This window comes from Arthrobotrys flagrans (genome assembly GCF_004000055.1).
Source record: "Arthrobotrys flagrans strain CBS H-5679 chromosome Unknown unitig_15, whole genome shotgun sequence".
Taxonomy (NCBI): Eukaryota; Fungi; Ascomycota; class Orbiliomycetes; order Orbiliales; family Orbiliaceae; genus Arthrobotrys; species Arthrobotrys flagrans.
In genome coordinates, this window is record NW_027137545.1 from 51,206 (window position 1) to 74,244 (window position 23,039).

At 46.1% G+C, this 23,039-nt stretch overlaps 6 protein-coding genes across 6 annotated transcripts; all 6 read left to right on the forward strand.

Moving 5' to 3' along the window:
* Positions 1 to 1,179: 1,179 nt before the first annotated feature.
* Positions 1,180 to 2,550, forward strand: DFL_000006 (uncharacterized protein; the record flags this gene model as incomplete). Its single annotated transcript, XM_067635342.1, has 4 exons — positions 1,180 to 1,394; positions 1,445 to 1,785; positions 2,236 to 2,474; positions 2,536 to 2,550. The coding sequence occupies 4 exons, from the start codon at positions 1,180 to 1,182 to the stop codon at positions 2,548 to 2,550; spliced, it is 810 nt and encodes a 269-aa protein (XP_067494526.1).
* A 3,122-nt stretch (positions 2,551 to 5,672) lies between these two features.
* Positions 5,673 to 7,346, forward strand: DFL_000007 (uncharacterized protein; the record flags this gene model as incomplete). Its single annotated transcript, XM_067636512.1, has 4 exons — positions 5,673 to 6,380; positions 6,434 to 6,657; positions 6,717 to 7,107; positions 7,182 to 7,346. The coding sequence occupies 4 exons, from the start codon at positions 5,673 to 5,675 to the stop codon at positions 7,344 to 7,346; spliced, it is 1,488 nt and encodes a 495-aa protein (XP_067494527.1).
* A 1,366-nt stretch (positions 7,347 to 8,712) lies between these two features.
* Positions 8,713 to 10,320, forward strand: DFL_000008 (uncharacterized protein; the record flags this gene model as incomplete). Its single annotated transcript, XM_067637668.1, has 4 exons — positions 8,713 to 9,375; positions 9,433 to 9,656; positions 9,716 to 10,094; positions 10,156 to 10,320. 4 exons carry the CDS (start codon positions 8,713 to 8,715, stop codon positions 10,318 to 10,320), a joined length of 1,431 nt encoding a protein of 476 aa, XP_067494528.1.
* A 1,759-nt stretch (positions 10,321 to 12,079) lies between these two features.
* On the forward strand, positions 12,080 to 13,520 carry DFL_000009 (uncharacterized protein; the record flags this gene model as incomplete). Its single annotated transcript, XM_067638815.1, has 4 exons — positions 12,080 to 12,318; positions 12,403 to 12,556; positions 12,670 to 13,189; positions 13,270 to 13,520. 4 exons carry the CDS (start codon positions 12,080 to 12,082, stop codon positions 13,518 to 13,520), a joined length of 1,164 nt encoding a protein of 387 aa, XP_067494529.1.
* Positions 13,521 to 14,638: 1,118 nt separating this feature from the next.
* On the forward strand, positions 14,639 to 16,037 carry DFL_000010 (uncharacterized protein; the record flags this gene model as incomplete). The annotated part of the gene is made up of 5 exons (XM_067629551.1): positions 14,639 to 14,763; positions 14,838 to 14,979; positions 15,059 to 15,253; positions 15,316 to 15,490; positions 15,559 to 16,037. 5 exons carry the CDS (start codon positions 14,639 to 14,641, stop codon positions 16,035 to 16,037), a joined length of 1,116 nt encoding a protein of 371 aa, XP_067494530.1.
* A 4,051-nt stretch (positions 16,038 to 20,088) lies between these two features.
* On the forward strand, positions 20,089 to 23,011 carry DFL_000011 (uncharacterized protein; the record flags this gene model as incomplete). Its single annotated transcript, XM_067629669.1, has 5 exons — positions 20,089 to 20,095; positions 20,172 to 20,254; positions 20,435 to 20,584; positions 20,930 to 21,785; positions 21,840 to 23,011. 5 exons carry the CDS (start codon positions 20,089 to 20,091, stop codon positions 23,009 to 23,011), a joined length of 2,268 nt encoding a protein of 755 aa, XP_067494531.1.
* Positions 23,012 to 23,039: the final 28 nt, after the last annotated feature.

Below are 23,039 nucleotides of genomic sequence, written 5' to 3' on the forward strand. Positions count from 1 at the left end.
GTAGCACTGGCTGTCAACCGATCAGAACAATAGCAGGCATTAATCGGGGATTGGCCGCATCCGAGCGCCTTGCCAACATCTTCGAAGACAGAGTTTCCACGACCAAGCCCGCCATTATACCAGAGACATATTTGGATAATGGGCGCGCGGTTTCGTAGTCTGAGTCGGAGACAATGGAGACGCCGGCAGTTGGGACTTGAGCGCTTGATTGCAACCAAAAGGATGAGCGCTAGGCTAAAGTAACTGGCAGCAAAGGCGGCAGGCGTGTTCGCGAGGTTCGGAAGGCGTATTAATAATATATCTTATACTTTAATGGCCTGTAGAAAGTAGCTATATTCTGTAACACGAGGATTGTCAATGTTGATCGAATGCAGCGCGGTTTTGCCCAGCTCCTGGCAGGGCCAAGGAGGCCTTTAAGAGGTTCTAGATTGTTTCCAGCCATGCTAAACTTTGTGTACTTTGGCTTAGCCCACCCTGCATTACAGGTGCAATGATTTGATCCATCATAAAGGATTGAACGCCACCTTCAGCCGCAACATCTAACCTCGATCCGGACGGATGGTTGTTATATGGTATGGTATTTTCAGTGGATGAATTGTTTGACAGTATAGAATTGCTGTAACAGGAAATCGATTCCCGTATATGCCAGAAAACGACATCTTTAGTTAGCACTCGCCACCTTGGCTTACAACGTGCGCAACACACCCGCACTTCTTGCCACGGAATACCACTCGTAGTATCAGTACACACTCCATAAGAATGCCGCTGATGAAATCAAGAGCTTCTATGGCGGCGCGGATCTGGCGAACGTTACACAGAAATCCCCTTTGTATTTGGCTTGTTGGTTCGTGTTAAGTTTGGTGGATGGGCCCATATGGAAAATGCATAAAAAGTGTCGCTAATGCTATTCGACTGGTGGAGTAAACTGTCTCTTCAATTGTCTTCCCGCAAATATTCCCTTGCGGTAGCTACGATAGACTTCGCACGATCATCGATGGTTCTCCCAAATATAGAGGCTTATGGTGTTGCGGTAGTCAACGCCAATACCGGCCGAGAACGCCATGACTGCAACTCACTAAAGTGTTGTATTCTGAAATGTAACCCCTTTCCTGTCATAACAACTTTATTTGCAACCATCGCTGTAAGTCAGATATCCAGAGAATTTACCATTTTATTCCGATGGCGGGCAGAGGGCGACCAAGAAATGCGAACGCAGCGGCGCCACAATCTAGCGCAAAGAAAAGAGGACGACCACCCAAGAACCCTGCGACCGGCGGGGAAGAAGGGCGACCTACAAGATCCACTAGAGCCTCAAATGCTGGCGTAAAAAAGAGAGGACGACCACCGACCAAAGGAGTCCCAACAGCTAAAGCCTCGAAATCTAAATCAAAAGTGTCAGTTACACCCAAATCCGGAACTTTGAACATACTAACGATACACCTAGACAAAGCGGTTGGGCAGCGATGTCAGTAGAACGGCAGCAACAATGGCGAAAACAGATCACAGGTATCTACAATATCAAATGTCCGATAGCTGAAAAAGAATGGCCGGAGCAAGCGGAGGGTACAATTATGCGACTACACATTGACGGGGAGACGATCTGGGGTGAATTTGACTCGGGCTGTTACGACGGATACATTAGATTCGATTCTGTGGCTTCTAGTGCCATCCCAGGTAGCAAAATGCGCTTTGCATGGAAAGGGACTGATTCAGCGGGTTGCCCAGATACTGGAGAAGGAGAACTTATCTTGAGCGAAAGCCATGGTGTTGAAGGAGCCTTCTTTGGTATGTATGGCGAGAGATTTGAATTTCAAGGCCCAAGAAAATTTATGCCCTGTGTTTCCGGGCGTCCTTCCGACTTTTATAAATTGAAATGGAGGTACTTTGAAGACGAGTGCCCAAAACATTGGTACTGAGGTTTTGTAAATAATATCGAATTCTTATAACAGGCTTAGATCTGCAGAAAGCAGGGGCCGGAAGCCTCAGCCAGCCTATTCAAATTTATTTGAGACTGCGATCGATGTAAACAAGGCGGAATATATATTTCTACTATCGGCTGTTACGCGTATACAAAGGGCTCGAAAATGTTGTGTGCATGCTCTTAAAATATAAAGAACGAGTACGCTTCACAGTTAAAGATTACAAAACACTGCACCACAGTCTGGTTGCGTCGTTCGACGTCATAAGCGGCCCCACTGTCCTAGTGCTTCCGGTTTTAGTGTATGCGAGGCCTAGCGTCGACGACTTTCCCACCCACGAAAGTTTTCGAAGAATCAGAACTCTTCATCCCACTGATATCTCCTCCGCTTGTGCTCAGCGTTCCATTTATAGGACTTGGCACCAGAAGCCTTTACCATCTCATCTACCGCCTCAGTAGCTCGGGTTGCAGCCGGTCTGGGTTTACAAAGGCCTCCTGGCAGGCTATGCAAAGGGCCATGCCTTTCCGTCCGCAACCGAGGCTGGAGCATGGCAGGGTATAGCCTTTTAAACTTCAGCAGAATGAATACCATGATTAGCAGCTAAATTAGGGGCCAGATGTCCATGGAATAAGTTATACGGGCGGGCATACAGCTAGGCTGTACTTTTCTGCAGCATGGCAGCCCTCAACCGTCCGCCACGGCCGCTTGCAAACCCAGCATTTCCGATCATAATACTCCTTCAGTCGGTACTCCATTGTCTCCGAAAAAGCTCCGCCACGGCTGCGGCTATCGAAAATGCATTGAATGGCTTTTTCCTTGCCACTGATACTGGCTTCACTGCTCGAACGGCTGGTTTGACCGGTTTTTCTCGACTATTGGAGGGTCGGACACAAAACTCCGTTTCCGAGGCAAGGGTGACCACGATTCCGCTGGAGGGAGGTAGCTTCGAACGGAGATACCATCGACACGTCTCCCTCTCCATCCCTTTCGAGCCTGCTTGTCGACACGAGGTTTCCGGTCCCGTTTAGGCCTAAGGTTGCATCTGTGCCATTACCGTAGTGTTCCATTATAATCAATTATTATCAAACATTTGTAGTGGTTCAGCATGTCGGGATTGAATGTTGCTATGGCTGCATAGCAATATAATACTGAATTACGTTAAGGAATATGATCGATGTCGGCCACCGTTGAAAGGAAATGGGTTTTTGGATTAATATCCTTAAAAGCTTCGAAGCGCCTAGGTACCTACAGCTCAGTTAGGTAGTTACGCGACTGGTTGTTTACGCGGGGAGCACCTTCACTTATGTTCTGGGTGTAGCTGCTTGAATGTTGCAACGTTGGACTTCATGTTAGCTTTAGTGCTCTGCATCTGTAAATCGAATCGTGAATCGACACCTAGTGAGTTAACCGGGCCTAAATTTACGGAAAAAAAAAAAAAAAGAAAAAAAAAGAAAAAAAGAAATCTGGATATTTTGAGGGAAGTGGTCGACCCTCAATTGGTTTCACTGTTGTTCTTTATTCGGCACAGGTTTACTTCGGTTCTGGAGTTCTCTATACGCTCGGGATTGATTGAGTTCGAGGCTCGTCATTTAGTTCCATAGCAAATTCCTCCAGAATATCTATGAATTTTCAGCACCAAATTAATAACCTCAGCCGATCTCTTAAGCAAAATAATTAATCACCGATAGTACGATCCGCCAGTAGGTTGCTACATACACAGAGTTATGGCAGCTGTGTACAATATGGTGAATACAATATACGAACTTAACCCAGACCAGCTTGTATCGACCCTTGTACTCATATAGAACGATAAATTCAGATACTTAAGTGTTTAATTTATTCAGGAAGCCAGGATCAAACTTGCTAACATTCCTTGCTATATTAATAAATATATATGGGTCTCTATGACGAGTGCTTGGTGTGAACGTAATCCAAAAAGGGAAGAGAAACTCTATACAGGTGGAATGACAATAGACACGATTTTTATATAGAGACAGCAGTAGTAACACTATTATAAGTGTTGGAAGTGGATTGATATAAGGAAGCATGGGAGCTGTCAGCATGCCAACGAGCTGGGCTAAAGTTAGCTATTGTGCCAATTGAGCATGTAACGGCGCTGTCACTCTCTGCGATCGGAAGGAATAGAGGAGTCAATCCTGAGGGCTAGTCCAATGCTTCCCGTGTTTGGAGTCGGTGAATATGCCAATTTATATGCGCCACCCTCGAGTGAGAATAGAATACCAGAGGGTGAAAGGGAGAAGATTGTCGCCGTGCTAAAATCGTCGATAGCGACCAGCCAATTGACTTCATTCGCATTTATAATTTTAACGTATCGCTGCACCCCAGCTTGAGTCCGGAGAACTCGGAGTTCAAATTGACTGGCATATGCAGTGGCCACACTGCCAACTGTTTGTGTTGAGGTAACAGAAGCCACGGTTTTGGTAGACGTCAGAGTGAGAGAACTGGTTTCTGTCAGAGTGGTGGTAACAGACGAAGAAGTCATGGTCCTAATTATTCTAGTGGGTTCAATAGTCCAACGCTCCGATATTTTCGTTGCTGCCGTTATTTATTTGTTCTTGTCGTGATGCTATACAGGAGGAAGCAAAGCCTTCTGCTTGGTAATTACTTGCACCACCGAGCAGCTGTGTCAACCCAAAAAGAATTGCATGCCGAGAAAGCCGCCTCAAGCCGGGTATTTGAGAAGCGCGTATTGGTCCTTTTTTTGTCAGCGGTTATTCTTGACCTGGTTCCAATGTGATCCAGGGACGCAGAGATCTGCATTGCATGTGGCTCTGCGCTCTAAGGCAGCGGCACTAGACGCCACGAGGAAGAGCCCTATAACGAGCGAGCCAAATAGCATTTTGATTCACGGCTCCAGCAAAACAAAAGTCTGAACGGGCGATAAGACGTCAGTGGAGCGTCATGAAAAGCGAAGGTCTCGAGGATCGATAGTTGTCGTCTCCTTTATAAATTCAGGCTCATAGTGGAGTCCAGTCGGATGACTAAAATTGGGATATTCGCCGATATTTAAGGTAGTGAGCTCCACTTCTCGTTTGCCTTCTCGGTATGAAGGTTTTTGCTAATCCTATGAAGTATGAGTATGGCGCGCAACGACTAGCATTTTGTTAGACTTGGTGGTTCCTAACCAGTGGTCGCGATCGCAATCCCTCTTCAGATCACGGTTTTCGTATACAGACGAGTTGTTCAGCTGAGCAGAACTTTGCTAATTGATGGTGGGTCAGTCGGCTAAACGTAAATTGTGATCACTATTCCCCCGTCCTCGGCTGTGTCTTCGAAACCTTCTTTCGTGAATATCGCATCTTGGGTTAGTCTCGAATCTGTAGCGCCCCAACAGGCTTCATGACGTCATGTGATCCTCCCGCTATTAAACAAGCAACCCTCATAAATAATTCTTCATCGACAATCATCGATCATCGACACAACTTCAATAGCAATAACAAGGGATTCACGATAGCTTCAACTATCGACCTCCTAGTTTGCCTCTTTCACTGTGACAACTTGTTCCCTTCTTGGATGTTGGATTGTGTTGTGTTGCGTCATATTTCGGAACCTTTTGTTTACATTGTGGCGAACACGCAATATAACACTCACGCACGGCACCTCAAATTTGGCATGATGTATTATGATGGTCGACGAGCAGTAGTTTCTGACTTGAGCACGAAAGCATATATTAACACGGCTCAGTTGCATAGGTAATTCACATTCATAGCATACTCTACACATCATACTACAATGGATAACTTGAAGAGACCTCGGTCGGAAGACGGCCCTCAGGATGATGGTCGTAATTCTAAACACCTACGGCGCACGAAACCAACAGATGATCCTGACGATCTAACATTTAATGACCTGCTTGAAAATTCTTCTCCTTACGATTCGATCCGCAAATGGATTCACGACGTCAAGATTTCGAACACTGCAGATATCGATATGGCTAACTTTAACCCGGAGGGGGCCTCTGCCGACCTCCATGAAGATCCTGTGGTTGAGCAACTTGAGACTTTGTTCACGATTCAGGAGACACCTTCGGAACGTCCTGGTTCTCCCGTTAAACGGAAATTCGGTTTTGCTTCGCAAAATGGGCCTCCGTTGGCTTCATATGGGAATTTAGCTATCCGCAGACTCGCAGACCCCATTTCTAGGTTCGTTCCAACGAAACAAATTAAGTCGAGCAGCTCTATCTCGGAGAAACAGAGCACCAGGTCCCAGTCGAGAAACAGTAGCCAGGACAAGCAATCAGTCAGTGCGAGAACTACAGTATCTCAAGGATCCACCTCAGTTCCCATGCGACGGGCAGATATGGTGAAATCTTGCCCGGCATTTGTTTTTTGTCACACTCACCATCTCGCCTCAGGAACTATCCCGCAGACGGTCTTAAGCTTCAAAAAACACCTTCTTCCAGAAAACTTAAGTGAAGGCATTCTGCCTTCATCGTCTCAGGTATGTAAAATTGGATAAGCTGATAGTCCATCTAAAACACTGACCAGCTATAGGAGAGTCTCGTAGTACAGTTTCCCGACGCAGAGTTCCCAATTTCCCTTTTCAGCGATTCCCCGAAGTACGGAATTGATATTGTTGATCACGTAACATCCTATTACGAGATTGGCCTTCGGAAGTACCGCGACAATGTAGGAGAGAGCGCCTGGTCAGATATGGCGAAAAATCTACTGCGTGGGCTGTCAAAGGAGAGGCGGGAGGTTCTTGAAGTAACGGGAGTGTAGGAATCCATAGATGATTTGGATTCGCGGGCCTTAAAATTCTAATTTTTTTTTTTAGGGAAAACTACAACTTGCACCCTGGTATATTACCAATGAAGACGCCCCCTTTACGCTCCGATATTGTCATTCAAATAAACCAACTCTACGACTCCAAATTTGGCCAACTGTGTCGCCGAGCAAAGTTCCGGCCGGTCGAGATCGACGAAACCTTCTCCCCATTCGCACGTCCAGGCTTAAAGGATACCCCTGCTTTCGCAGTTAGTGAGATTAAGGCAGGCGGTGGCAATCTTCTGGAAGCTCAAATGCAAGCGGCGGTGGTAGGTGGTGCGATATTGCTTAAAGCAAGGCAAATCGGGGCATCTGCAGATGTAGTACCCTGTGTCCCAGCAGTAATTGCCATCGGGTCTAATTGGTATCTTCATTTGGTATATGACGAACCAGATCTGATCGTATGTTTAAGCCGCATTTTCCCCTATTTGCGCTTGCAGGAATATGGCTAACGAATATGGCTAACGAATACAAGGTCACATCGACGCCGTGGCCAATCGGTGACACCATTACCTTTTTAGGCACACTGAAGGTTGTTCTTTTCATCGAACGGTTGCGTTCGTATGCAAAGGATACATGGTGGAAATTATTCGTCGATGGATCTTGCAGTGACCTTCTAGAAAGATGTCTAGGAGTGTGACAGTTTGGTCACACCTACATGATCTACGAGATAGCTTGTGAGAGTGAGAAAACTAGTTTCTGTCAGAGTGGTAGTAACAGACGAAGAAGTTATGGAAGTACTAGTGACGGTTGTTGTCGGGGTTGGTCACAAGTTGCAGCGGTTGTGACACCAACGCAGGAACATGCACTTGTAAATCGAACTGTACCGGACCGGAACAGGCGGATGCCTAAGAAGGGAACCCGCCCGTAGCCGCTGCATCTCGTTTTATTTTTCCGGGAAGGGCAGTTGGAGTGAAAATAGTTTTTGTAGATGTTAGAACTGTCGTAATCCCAAAAACCGTCGATGCAACCGTTTCGCCGGCGGTGCTGGTCTCAGTTGTATGCGAGACTGAAGTTAAAGTCGTGGAGGAGGTTATAGTTACAGTCACGGTCCTAATTACTTCAGTAAGTTCAATAGTCTAATACTCCGATATTTTCGTTGCTGCCGTTATTTATTTGTTCTTATCGTGATGCTATACAGGAGGAAGCAAAGCCTTCTGCTTGGTAATTACTTACACCGCCGAAGGAGTAACTGTGTCAACCTAAAAAGAATTGCACGCCGAGACCGCCTCAAGCCGTCCGGGTATTTGAGGAGCGCGTAATGCTATATTGGTCCTTTTTTGCCAGCAGTTAGTTATTCTTGACTCGGTTCCAATGTGGTCCAGGGACACACCTCGAAGGCAGAGATCTGCATTGCATGCGGCTCTGCGCTCTAAGGCAGCGGCACGAGGGAGAGCCCTATAATGAGCGAGCCGAATAGCATTTTGATTCACGGTTTCAGCAAAAGAAAAGTCCGAACGGGTGATAAAATGTCAGTGGAGCGTCATGAAAAGCGAAGGTCTCGAGGATCGATAGTTGTCTTCTGTATAGGAGAGGATTGGCGTGGTTCCATTGAAGTTCTGAAACCCTGGTTCGGCATGCTTGATGTTACCAGAGCCCCACATGGTGGTGGTTCCTGACCAGTGGTCGCGATCGCAATCGCTTTTCAGATTACGGTCTTCGTATACAGACGAGTTGTTCAGCTGAGCAGAACTTTGCTACTTGATGGTGGACCAGTCGGCCAAGCGTAGATTGTGATCGCTATTTTCCTGTCCTCACTGTGTTTTCGAATCCTTGTTTCGCATCTTGCAACAACCTTGGATGCTGGTGTTGTGTTGCGTCGTATTTCAGAACCCTTCGTTTGCATTGCGGCTGTCAGAAGTATGGTTACACGGCGTTGTTATTAGTGTTATTGGTGTTATTGTTGTATGCCTCCGTCGCAATCAACGAACACACAAGATTCTGACAGTGGCGAACACACGAAATATTAACACGGTAATTCACATTCCTCTACACGTCATGCTACAATGGATAACTTGAAGAGACCTCGGTCGGAAGACGATGATGGTCGTGACTATAAACACATACGACGCGCGAAACTAATAGATAACCCTGGCAACCCAACTTTTAATGACCTGCGTGAAAACTCTTCTCCTTACGATTCGATCCGCAAATGGATTCACGACGTCCAGATTTCGGACACCGCAGATATGGCCAACATTAACCCGGAGGAGGCCCCTGCCGACCTCCATGAAGATCTTGTGATTGAGCAACTTGAGACTTCGTCCACGATTCAGGAAACACTCTCACCTTCGGGTTCTCCCATTAAACGGAAATTCGGTTTTGCTTCGCAAAATGGGCTTCCGTTGGCTTCAGATGGGAATATAGGTGCCCGCAGACTCGTAAAGCCCGTTTCTAAGCTCGTTTCAACGAAACAACTTAGCTCGAGGAACTCTAGCCTGGAGAAACTGAGCACTAGGTCCCAGTCTGTCAGTGCAAGGACTACAGTATCTCAAGTATCCACCTCAATTCCCATGCGACGGGCAGGCCTGGCAAAATATTCGCCAGCATTTGTCTTTTCCCATACTCATGACCTCGCCTCGGGGAGTATCCCGCGGACGGTCTTGGATTTCAAAAAACTTGTTCTTTCAGAAAGCTTACCTAAAGGCATTCTACCTTTGTCCTCTCGGGTGCGTAAAATTAGATAAGCTAGCTGATAGTCTATTTAAAACACTGACCAGCTATAGGAGAGCCTTGTAACAAAATTTCCTGACACTGAATTCCCAACTTCTCTCTTCAGCGATTCCCCGAAGTACGGAATTGATCTTATTAATCACGTAACATTCTATTACGAAAATGGCCTTCGAAATTACAGTGACGATGCGACGGAGAGCGTCTTGTCACATATGGCGAAGGCTCTACTCGAAGGGCTGCCGAAGGGGAGGCCGGGGCCGCTTCAAGTCGCAGGAATGTAAGAATCACCAAATAATCTATATCTGTACATCTTCAAATTTCTGACATCCCCTAGAGAGAACAACAACTTGCACCCTTGTATACTACCGATGAAGATGCCCCGGATATTATTATCCATGGAAGCAATCTCTACGACTCCAAGTTTAGGCAACTTCGGCGCCAGGTAAGGTACCCACCAGCCGAAATCGACGAAACTTTCTCTCCTTTTATACATCCGAGCTTGAGAAACGCACCCGCTTTCGCAGCTATTGAAGTAAAAGCAGGCACTGGCTGTATCCAGGAAGCTCAAATGCAGGCGGGCGTGATCGGAGGTGCAATATTGCTCAAGGCAAGGCAAATTGGGGCGTCTGCCGAGGCAGTTCCTTGCGTCCCGGTAGTGATTGTCTCCGGTTTTATTTGGTGCCTTCATTTGGTATATGATGAGCCGGACCTTATTGTAAGTCTAAGTCGCCTCTTACCCAGCTCTTGCTTGAAGGAATACGGCTAACAAATATAAGATCATATCGACGCCGTGGGTAATCGGTGACACCGTTACCTTTTTAGGCACATTAAAGGTTGTTCTTTTCATCGAACAGTTGCGTTCGTATGCAAAGGATACATGGTGGAAATTGTTCGTCGATGGATCTTGCAGTGACCTTCTAGAAAGATGTCTAGGAGTGTGACAGTTTGGTCACACCTACCTGATCTACGAGATAGCTTGGCAGTATTCTGCGTGTTCTTCGATATTTTGCTGCGGTTCCTTGAAGGCGGAGTTGAGACGCCAGCCCGAGTTCTGTAAGCGGGCCTCGTTATACTCCATAGATTTCACACTCTTTAATGCACCAGTATCGGGTCGGAACTCTCATCCAATTCAAAACAGTTTCGCCAGTGCCAAAAGACTCTCCACCCTTTAACTTTTGTGTTGTTAGTTGCGGAAAAAACAAAATGTGTTGAATTGACTTATGTAAATTAGCCGTTTGGAGATTTTAGCCTCCATCCTAGTTACATCAAACTTGCACTAAGCAATCGAAGACTATTCAACCACCAATTCGTTCCCATAAGCAACTCTAATTGTCCATTGGTTTATAATATTGTGATAACATAATGTTATTAGCGTTATTAGTGTTGTTGTTGTATGGCTCCATCGCATGTATCTAACAAGAACAATCAAGAGAACACACAAGATTCTGACAGGGGCGTCGCAAAACACACGAGGTGTAGAATGTGGCTTGGGCTGTGCGACACAATAAAGCGGCCGCTTCGGTCAGCGTCGGATTAGCAGCAGCCATGAACATCATGTCGATTGGTACACGCCTCGTTACAATCCACGTTCTGTGTCACCTTGTCCGCGCAGCTAAACCCTGTTGCGTCCCAACAGGCTTCATAACGTCATGTGACGTCGTCACGTGGTCCTGCTTCCTACTATTTAAGCAAGCCACTCTCATGTAAATAATCATCATCACTTCTGATCACCTTTCATCGACTTCATCGACACTTCACAATAGCAATACAAAAGGGATTCACGATAGCTTCAACTATCGACCTCCCAGTTTGCCTTTCACTTTGACAACAGACGTTCCCTTCCAGGAACAACAAACCCGCGTCGTTTATGTTGTGTTGGATTTTTTGGTTTGAGATTCTTTCAATCCCAACACGACGGCAACAAAGTCTAGAGCTTACATTGCTCCAAGAGGTCGCAAAGCCGACTTGAAACTTGAACAACATTATTGATGCGTGACAAAATTGCCGAAATGAAATCATCTCCCAATATACTTGGTTCTTCTTTGGTCAAGAGGTTGCATACATAGCCTCTTGTACCGTAGCCCTCGGCGACATTTGCTTGGCCGATGCTAGCCATCGAATTATCGACACAATATATGGGTTCCCAGGCTATATAATCTCGTTAACTTATGGCTGTTGCACTATTCCCTCAAATCGGATCATGGCACATATTTACAATCTCTGACCAATACATACATACTTCTTCCAGAGGTACTTGTGCTTTTATGTGGATGTACTCTCTATTAGGGCTAAACCGACTCACCACACCGAAAATAAGTGCCGTAGTCCGGGTGGCGGCAACCTTGGGGATTCGTAACGGTGTTCCAATTCGCCCAAATGACTTCCAATTCAGCGACTCCACTAGGGAAATTGAGACCCGTTTTTGCCTCGTGCATTGTCGATTTCATCTAAAGAAAGGGACCCTGGATCACGTTTGAGGTGGGTCCACGTGGAATTGGGTTATCACGACAGAGCTATATAAGCTGGCCTGGAACGTGCCTTTGATCCTACCTCTTCTGCTCCCTAACCCAAGGTTCACCGTCAATATTTTGCCAAAGAGGCTACTGCTACTATTGCGACTTTACGGCGCAAAGGATCATCCTGATCATCCCTTCCTTCGTTTTACTGTTTTTTGGATTTTCCTACCTTCCTACCTTCATCATGAAGTTTTGGTCAACTGCTACCGCCTCCTTTATAGGATTAGCGATCTCATCGCAGGCTTTTGCAGCTGTTCTCCCTCGTTGTCCAGCCCCAGCCCCTGCAGAGGTGGTTACTGCCCCTGCATTGGAAGATACTGCAGGGGCTCTTAAGCCGTCAGGTGTCTCCCCCCTCCTGCCATGGCCAACCCCCTCAAAAGCATACTGTAGCGCACGGTGTAGACCAGTTGTCAGGAAATCATGGTAAGCATGATCCTTTGCCCTTGCCGATAGAAAGCTTCTTGCGGAGATGCCACACTTCAGCAGTTAACACAAATTCTGGACCAGGCGAAAGCTATCGACCTCTGAGAAGTCCAAATACATTGCAGCTGTTCAATGTTTGACCAAAAAGAAAAGTGTCAGCGGCATCCCCGGAGCCAAAAACATTTTCGACGACTTCCAAGGGACACACTCTGAACAAACTCCTACTATCCATTGGGTCGTAAGTCCCCCTTCAAACTTTTGCCAAATTACACATCTCCGAGCCGTGCCGCGGGCGAAGATGACTTATCCTTTTTTGGTGGCCAACGTCACGGTTCTAACGCCGCGGATTAGGGCCATTTCGTTCTTTGGCACAGATACTTCATCGCCACTTATGAGCACTACCTGAGAAATCTTTGTGGGTATACTGGTGCCCAGCCATATTGGGATTGGGAATACGACAATGCTTCTGGATTAGACATGGCCCAATGGCCGATCTTCAATCCTACTACAGGATTCGGAGGTAACGGACCTTACAAGAATGGTGATAACCCATTTGGCATTCCGGACCGAACTGGTGGTGGTTGCGTACCAGATGGCCCATTCGCGTACCCCAAGTTCACGGTCAATATGGGTCCGGGCGAATCTACAGGCTATAATCCCCACTGTCTAACTCGAGACTTTTCCCGTCCGCTCATGAAATGGGGAAACCAAAGTAATATCAATTGGGTGTGGGACACCCCGGACTATGGTCACTTCACTCGTCGTCTTGAAAATGTCCCAGATTTCACCATCCCAAACATTCACGGATCTGGTCATTTCGGTGTCGGGGGTGCCCTTGGCACCATTGGCGATGCTTATAACAGCCCTGGCGGTAAGTAATAAAGCGATGTTTATCCCGTCCGGGATACACTTTGACAAGTGACAACTGAGTCTAATCAACATCTGAGACAGATCCTCTCTTCTATCTCCACCATGCTAATTTGGATAGGGTCTTTTGGCAGTGGCAGTGGCAGAAGAAAAACCTGCCAAGATCCTTGACCGAGGTCTCCGGGCCAATCGTCGCATTTGATTATAATAATCTGAGTGGTGGAAATGTTACTGCCAGCTTCCAGATCAACATCGGGAAACTCGCTCCTAATGCCCCACTGAGCGCGCTTCTCAATACGCAAGGTTTCCTATGCTACACTTACGAGAAACCGTAAAGTGCAATTTCCTGTAAAGTAGATTTGAGGAGAGTCGAGTTGGTTGTTGGCTGTTGGCTGTTTGCGTGATTCCAGGTCCATAGAAGATAGTTTTACTCGAATACATTTTGATAATTTTTAATCCCCAAGAATATTTCGCTACCGCGATATCCCTTCAACCGAATTAAAGATTTTTCTCGTATGCACGGCGAAATAATGCGAAAAGGGGTGAGATTAACATCAGCTAAGCGACCTCAAAAGAGACTAAGTATATGTGCAGGAGTACCAAGACATGCAACAAAATCCCTAATCCAGGGCGTTCCTTTACCAAGGGCTGACCTGCGATATTGCGGCTGAGGTTAACAAGCCGCTCCTCGCTAACTGGTTCCCACCCGGCTGACCGGAGAGAAACTAACTAAAACATCTGAGCGTATCAACTCGGAAACCAGGCCGTAGCAAGGATATCCTAGGGATGAGACGATAGCTGCCGGGCCTTTGGTTCTGTGCCACAGACATACAACCGAATCCTTGTCTCGCAGCTTTCCTAAATTCGTCCGCAGGTCGGCCCTTTTGTCCTGGTTGGAATCTTGGACACCAGTTTCTATGACTTGGAGGGTGGAACCATATGCAACCGATCAGACAGGGAGATATCTGATGACTTGAACCAGCAGACGAACGAGAAAGCTACGAAAGTAGCTGCATAACAAGAATAGGTTTCAGGAGTAGAGGTCGACTATTGTATCAAATAATATATCCCAATAAAATAGAAAACTATTAAAGTCTAGACATATTAACAGAGCCGAAATCAAAATGCAACACGGGACATAGCATTCTGGGGCTGGATTTGGATCAGGAAATCACCGCTCTTTCAGGTTCAATTCACGAGATGAAGCAGAGACTAAGAGGTCTAAAGAGGTTTAAAGAGGAGGGCCCCACTCGATCCGCGGAATGGGACTATCAAAATACAAGATAGTAATCACATTCCTCAATAGACCAAGATCACCTCTATCACTGTCGAGTCCCGTGCCAATATATCTCCGAACAGAATTCTTCGAGATCCCCCATAACGGGGCCTTTCGACTACGACCCAGAGGCTTGGTCCGTATATCTGACATGAAAGAAGAACTCCATCGTTCAACATGTCCGACGGCTTACCAGCTCCTCCACCATTAGATCCTGCTTATGCAGCAGAGACTCGCCAGCCGCTGTTCTACGGTATCACATTCGCGCTTTTAATATGTTCTCTCGCTGTCGTCAGTTTAAGGTTATCTCTTATGCCTATCTTATTAACAGCTTATAGCAAAGATCAACGAGCTGATATATGTTATTGATCGATAGATTTTACTGTCGCGCTGTGTTCATCAGGAAAGTTGGCCTCGATGATTGGCTTATTCTCGTAGGGTTGGTGCTTGCTTGGATTTTGGGAATTCTCAATTACTTTCACGTTTCTCATGGGACTGGAAAGCATATCGAGACCATTGTGAGTGAAACAAGTCGTCTTCCTCAAGCCGGCCCGACAAACACTACGATACTAACATCGCTTCCTTTGCAACGTCAAGACTTTCGACGCGCTGATTCCGACCTTAAAACATTGGTATGCGTACCAACTAATCTACCCGATCGTCCTCTGCGTCATAAAACTCTCCATCTTGTCGTTCTACAAGGGGATTTCGCCACAAAAAAAATACCAAATTGCGATATGGTCGACAATAGGCTTGGTCCTGGCGTATACGATCGCCATCGAATTCGTTTATGTAGGACTCTAAATTTGCCCGCCAAGAAACCTTAAAACCCTCTAATAATCAAAACTGTGTAGATGTTTGAATGCCCAAAACCGAGTATGTCTTGGTCTGTAACTTTCCCGACAGGCTGTATGAATCTCAGCGTTCTATACTATACCAGCGCTTCTGTCAACATTCTCACGGATATACTCATTTTGTGTCTCCCTATCCCCATTCTAATGACGATTCAAATCCAAAAGCGGAAGAGAAGTATGTAGAACTATCGCCCATTTCGCGAGGTCCCCGACCGCTCGCTAACCAAACACGTCGCCTTACAGTTGCGCTAGTCGGGATCTTCTTCATCGGTTTTATCGCGGTACTCGCAAGCATCAGCCGTATCTGGGCTCTCTGGCTTTACCAGAACACCAAAGACGTTTCCTACGACGCTATTTTCATCCTCCTTTTCTCCAACATCGAAATTAACCTCGCGATCATCACTGCCTCCGCTCCACCACTGCGACCGTTGTTCAAGGGTGTCTTCAAATCCTCTTCCTATGGACAATCATATGGATACCCAAGCCGCTCAAACGATGGTTGGACTGGAAGGTCAAGGACCGATGGCGGCGTACAGTTAAGCAGATTGGGTGTCAACGAAGACACTAGACGGCATACAAAGATTCGCGGGGGCAAAGATAGTCACACTAGAAACGATAGCGAAGAAGAAATCGTGGCGAAGAACTCTAACGGGATTGTCAGGACGAGAGACATCGACATTACCATCTCAAACCAGCAAAGCACTGAATCTTTACCAGCCTAAGAGGATGGTAAGGGACGATATAATACGATTGCGCCGCTTCACTGTCACGATTGTGTTGTGACTGTTGTGTTGCATTGTCGACGCCCAAAAGTTACGTTTTACATTCGAATATTCTGCCATATTTCAGGATCGCGAGCAGAACCGGACAAAATTATAAGCACTTTGTAAAGATATAATATTTAAATTCTGCGAAGACGTTCAAGTTATAATATATCACACGGATAAGCAGCGGGCTGCTAAATGTTTAATAGGATATATTCTTTGCCCTAACTGACATATCGAGAGTGGAGCCGGTAGTGAAGTGTGAAAATACATAACATGCGATATCTAATGATAAACAGGATAAGTTGAGGCACTAGGAGAAATGAATTTACGGGATATTCTTTCGTGCCAGGGTACCTGAGCATTTACAATAACTATCAAATTAGAGATCAATCCACACTATATGCAAACTCCTCTTTTTCAAACAGTTGATATCAACCTCCTTGCTCGCTTCGGAGACTAGCTTCCATCTCCAGAGGACTGTGCAGTAAGCTTCTATATGCTATTTTGTGATTGGTACTAACTTGGGGGGTCGTGCGTGCTTAGCGGGCAAGGTCAGGGGATATACTCTTTGCAGAGTACGTATCATGGAACAAGCTGATATCGTAATGAGAAGAAGCAAGAATCATATTACCCTCTTAGCTAGAAAAGCAAGAAGTTAATTTCTGATAGAAAAGGGGGAACTGTGGAGACTGGACTGGGGACTTCGCCCCAAATCATGCCGGATGTGCTAGAAATACGGTTTATTCGTGGCCGCTCCGCTCACCTTAAGAAGTCCAAAAGTGCTTGGTCAGGCTCTGTGGCAAGGGCTGTCTACTCGGGAACCCAGAGGCATAAACCTTGATAACCCGAGATGTTGACTCTCGGTTTCGTTCAAAGATAGCAATGCAGTAGAGTCCTTTGTTCTTCCTAATTATATCTCTCAACTGCGCGATAACTGTGACCATCTTCCGTAAAGGGTCTTGAAATCTCATCTGAACTGCTCAGGCTTTTTGTGGGAGATATTGATTTCGTCAAATGTTCCCTTATTGTGATGTGCAGCAATTAACCAAGGCGTTCGGCCGAACCAGAGCTGGGGAAGAGCCGACCAAAACCTATGTCCCGGTGAACGTTTTTATTTTTGCAGCCATTGACTGTGGCATAGTTTCTTCGGCCGTATAGATGCTCTTAAGCCTACTGTTAGTGGTAATTTTTGATGGTGATGCTGCGGTATTATCTGACTCCGAACTACTGAGATTCAATCCCCCGATTGTATCCACTAATGGCTCGCTGGACAAGCTCTCATCGCTGGCTTGATTCCCTTGATAAGAAGCATCAACCTCAAAACGTACGACACAATTCAAGTTTCCGAGATGATACCGCAAGACACGATGATGACCTGTACTCTTCTTTGGCGGTTTGGTAAACGCCTTTTCGAAATTCCTTCCGTAGCCCTCGTTCCGCCTGACGATTTCCGTTGGCGTTTTAGCACAACGTTCTATAAACAACGTGTCGTTGACGATGAAAAGATTAAGACGGAAGCTTTCTAGGTAAGTGTTCTTGCAGAAATCCAGGAGTTTCTTTAAACTATTTCTATTCAATACGACGTCGACGCCATCGAATCGAAACAAAGGATTCATAGAGGTTATTGCATGAAAAATTGGTTCGAGGGTGTATTCCGGTAGCCGTGCAGCATTCTGATCTACGAAGTAGAACCCTCGATCTTGAGGAACCGCAACAGGAAGCCTTTTGTTGTTCCAGATGGGAGCATGTCCTACGACTTCAGACGTTGAAGATTTCAGTTACGGCCCTAGTATTTTGAAGCAGAAGGGTGGTGTCTAAAGGGCGGCCGGGCTCGATGCCAAAAAGTGGGGTTGGGAGGTGACATAAGGGTTGCATGTCGACCAGGCGCAAACTCCTACAACACAAACCAATAGGCAGAATTTGACAACACAAAATTGGGAACTCTATAACAAAATACCACACACCTCAACTATGGTAAAAAGGGGTAAGTAAAACTCTTAAAGCAAGCACCACGCGTTAGTAACGACTTTGAAAAAAAAAAAAAAACTTGGGATTCAACCTTTACGACTTGGTAAGATCAATAACAACCTTGAGATTTGGCGACTTAGTGAGTGCGTGAGTGCGTGGCGAGAGGTAGCTGACAGGGGTTTTTACTGATGGCAGGAAGTTTCTTCGAACTGGATAGTACAATCCAGAACCGGGGTCCAAAAAGTTCAAGAGCCTTCAAAGCTACATAAAGTTCCATGTCTTCAAATCTTGAAATACCTAAGTTTGATGGTTCTAGAAAACAAACCCAATTTCTAGAACCTGCATGTATTCATGAAGTCGTTCGTTCATGCAGCTAAATCACCGAAAGAAGATCCCGGTTGGTCGAATATCGTGTGTAACATAACGAATTAACCAATCAACACTTGGCGGAACCCAAGCAATGGCTGGGTGTTTGTCTGCACCGTTACTGACCTATGATACCAAAATTTCAAGAAACCTTCCAAGTTTTGATATATCAAGACTTGGGAGCCGCGGGAATTGCACTTGGCTACTATGTTTTCTATAACTATCAAGTATGTCATGAAGAATACGACGGATCAATAACCGCAGTCAATACAACACAACCCGGCACAGCCGACCGAAGGAGTTACGAAAAACAGATGCATCAATAGTGAAGGTGATTTATGCGGCTAGCGTGTCCCTAAGGGTGATGTCCGCCAGTACATTACTGCACCCTCTGTCTCCCACATACCCTCAGACCACAAGATTTCTCACACCTAAGATTTTTAGCCGGGAACCGACAACGCATGCCTAGATATGGAACCAAAATTTTCATGGATTTTAGTGTCTCCTATTGAGCAGTGAATCACTTGAGGAAAGGCCGAAGCAGTCCTAGAGAATATTCACTGGTCCTAAGAGGAGGCTTGTAGCGATTTTGCGTGACGGCCTTCCCAACACGCGAACATCCTGATCTCGAACACATCGGTGTGTTGAGCTTGTGGTTTTTTGTGAGGTTGCACAAAGCCCATAACCTTTGCCAAGAGCATCCTGGGCGGGGAAACAAGATCTGCGTGGCTATCCGGTTAGAGGCTACTCGATCCTTTAATTTTCAACAGTGGTGCCATCAGGTATAGGTTAAAATATTGATTTCTGTGCCCCAGTTTTCCTTCGAGGCCCAGGAATTTCAATTGATGACCAGCTACCAATGACAATAAACATATATCTTCTTGACGGAGGTTGCCGATGCATACACGCCTATATTCGAGGGCACAGGCGCATCAGCCATCATGCACATACATCGATGTACCTCAGCAGCGCTGCAGTGCATGTCTTCTAAACTATGATCTTTCTCAGCTCTGGCTGCCAAGATATCACCTCACACAGAAGCTTCAAACCCCGCAATAAATTAAAAGCCTAAGATAAACTAGCCACTCAGCCTACCAACTTTCTTTCCAAGCTTTCGTGCAGTTCTTTCAAAGTTTCGGGTATGCAATTATATGATTTACTTGTTCTTAAAACGTATGATCAACATTTCGACACAAGTTTGCAAGACCATGCTACTGTCGCTTCCCAAAAAGTCAACGCCCTAGGGTGCCGCCCCAACTAGCGCAGCATCCAACAGCGCTCCACTGTCTGGAGGCGTAACCCCCCCTAAGAATGAAATACCCGGCTTTCAAAAACCAGTATCTCCTTCTTTCAGCCTTCCTAAGGGAGGGGGCGCCATTAAAGATATCGGTGAGAAGTTTAACGTCAACGCAGTCACTGGTACCGCAGACCTCACGGTCCCAATTCCCTTGACACCAGCCAGAGGTGCAGCTGGAGCGCCATCTCTTGACCTGAGGTATAGTTCTAGAGGCGGGAACGGGCCCTTTGGGTTGGGTGTCCTTGAGTAATGGAAGTGTATCTCGCAAAACAGACAAGGGCCTTCCTCGGTATGTGGATGGAGCTGGCACCGAGGAAGACGGTGATGTATTTGTGATGAACGGAGAGGATCTTGTTCCTCAGTTTCAAGACCAAAATGGCAAGTAAGAAGATATCACCCACGAATCAAAGGGAAATTTGAACGGATTGAGCGTTGGACAAGTCTTGACAATCCTGCAGATGTACATTGGAGATCAATTTCAAGGGATAATATCGGCAGTATCTTCGGTCCGGATAACAACTTAAGAGTTTACAGTAGTGATGTAAGTTCCTCATCAAACGGCCGAAACCGTATATTCACTTGGTTGCTGGCAGAAAGGCACACTGTAGATGGCAATACAGTTCTCTTTACCTATACCGTTCAAAATATAATCGAGTTGAGGATAGATTACCGAGTAACGCACCCAAACCTTATGATAAATGCTAATGGAAACCGCAGCCAGTGCGCATACGACGAGCTAGGACATGTTATAGGTTTGGCGCAGCATGGGAGAACTACCGAAAATGTTGGCGATCCCCTCAACGGATTCCAGATTGTCGTTGAGAAGGATGATATTGACCAATTCTTCGAAGAACCAACCAGTACAGTTGCTGTACGTCCATTAGGGAACGCAACTACAAGGTACATCCATGATCAAGACCGCTTCTGGGCCGCACAGCAGAGTAGCACACCCACTGGGCTTACGAAAAGATAACCTACCTGGACTGCCATCTTGACAAGAGAGCAGCATTCCGTAGATCCGACGGTAGGACCAGTCAAAATCCACGCAACCTTTGCATACTTTGATTGCTGTGGTAAAGAGATCCAGCACAAAATACAAGTGGAGCCTACTAAACAAATCACGTTACCAAGATGGGTGTGATCCGGCTGGTCGGTTTACAACAATAAAGGAAGCCAAGTCAGAAAATTCGAACCGTTCTTCGACGATACGCACAAGTTTCTCCCGGATAAAAGCGTTGGGGTTACTTCTACAATACTCTATGATCCTCTAGGGCGTGCCGTTGGAACTCTACATCCTAATCATAGTTGGGAGAAAGTTGTGTTTGGCCCCTGGCACGAAACACGATGGGACATGGGCGACACGGTTCTAACCAACCCGAAGACTGACCTGGATATCAGAGGTTTGTTTCAGTTACTCACAGACGATAGATATCCTCCAACTTGGTACTATGCAAGAGTTGGTGGGCAGTTGGGCACAGAGGAGCGATCAGCCGCCGTCAATTCCGCCGTGTATGCCGCTACACCAACAATTATCCACATAGATTCAATGGGAAGACCTGTCGTAAGTATTATCGACAACGGTGAATATGGGAAGTATGCCACGTGCACCGTTCTGGATATTCAGGGGGAAACGCTTGCGACGATCGACCCTCAAGGCCGCACAGTTGAGAATAATTCATACGATGTGAAGGGCAACCGTATACATTCATCAAGTATGGAAGCCGGGGAGCGTTGGGTGTTAACTGACGCCATGGGCATGGAGATACAAAGATGGGATAGTAGGCGTCAAATGTTTCGAACAAGCCGCGACGAGCTGCATCGGCCAACTGCTATATTCTTGAGTGAGAACGGTCAAAATGAAATATGCATCGAAAAGACCGTCTACGGCGAAACGTTAGGCGATACAGCTGAAGAACACAACCAAAGAGGCCAAGTAGTCAAGCTACTAGACCAAGCCGGGGTTGTGAAAAACAACCGCTACGATTTCAAAGGCAATCTTCTTGCCATCGAACGCCAACTTGCGAAAGGGTACAAAACTACAATAGACTGGTTGACCGACGTACCACTCGAAGGTGAAGCTTATCAAACTACTACGGTTTTTTATGCCCTAAATTGACAAGTTCAAGTTAATTGCCCAGATCGATCTGTAATATTCGATGAATACAACGCATCCATGATGCTTAAAGCAATTAAAGTTAACATTCAAGGAGAATCAGACCTGACGATTGTTCAAAATATCAACTACGACGCGAGGGGGCAAAGGACACTAGTCGAATATGGAAACGGGGTCTCTACAACCAACGGATATGATAAAGATACATTCAACCTTAAAAGAGTACGCACAAAAAGAAACAGACCCAGAAAAGATGTGATGCAAGATCTCTTTTGCTTCTACGACGCCATGAACAACATTACACAAATCCGTGATGACGCTCAGCAGACGATTTACTTCAGAAATCAGCGGGTGGACCCTACTGCCAATTATACATATGACCCAGAATATCGCTTGATAGCTGCATCTGGTCGTGAGCATCTTGGGCAAAGCGCTGGTCGAAAGAATGAGCCTGGTGCACCTGGTCCGTGGAATTCAATTCAAACACGACTCGAACATCCTGAAGACAGTAACGCCATGGGCAGATATCTGGAGACGTATTCATACGATAATTTTGGTAATATTATAAGCATCCGGCACCAAGGTTCAGATCCATCGAATCCAGGGTGGACTCGAAACTACACGTATTCTTCGCCTAGTCAGATTGAACCGGGAAAGTTCAATAACAGGCTCAACCCAACATCCGTAAATTCCCAAACGGAAACATATCGCTATGATGGCCTCGAGGGAATGCATGGGAATATAACGAAGATGCCCCATTTATCTATCATGGCTTGGAACTACAGGGATCAATTACGTGCAACCTCACGTCAGATTATTATCACAGGCGACATACCAGAGACCACATGGTATATATACAATGCGAGCAGCCAGAGAGTGCGTAAGATCACTGAGAGACAGAACCCGCAAGGCAAAGAACCTGTTAAGCTTGAGGAAACTACATATCTGGGGCTCAACGATATGTATCGTGAGTACGGAGGAAATGGAAATGTAAGCTCTAGGAAGGACGCTATCTCTATTATAGACGACAAAAAGCGCGTAGCCGTGATTGGAACCCAGTTTATCCCCAACTATGGCAACGGTACCGGCCCATCCCTGCCGCTTCGCCTCATACGCTATCAAGTCAGTACAAGAATTGGTCTCGATGCAATGCTCCTAACAAATAGTCCCGGGGACGTCCCTTAATGCATACTTCGTAAGTCTGTCAAGAAAC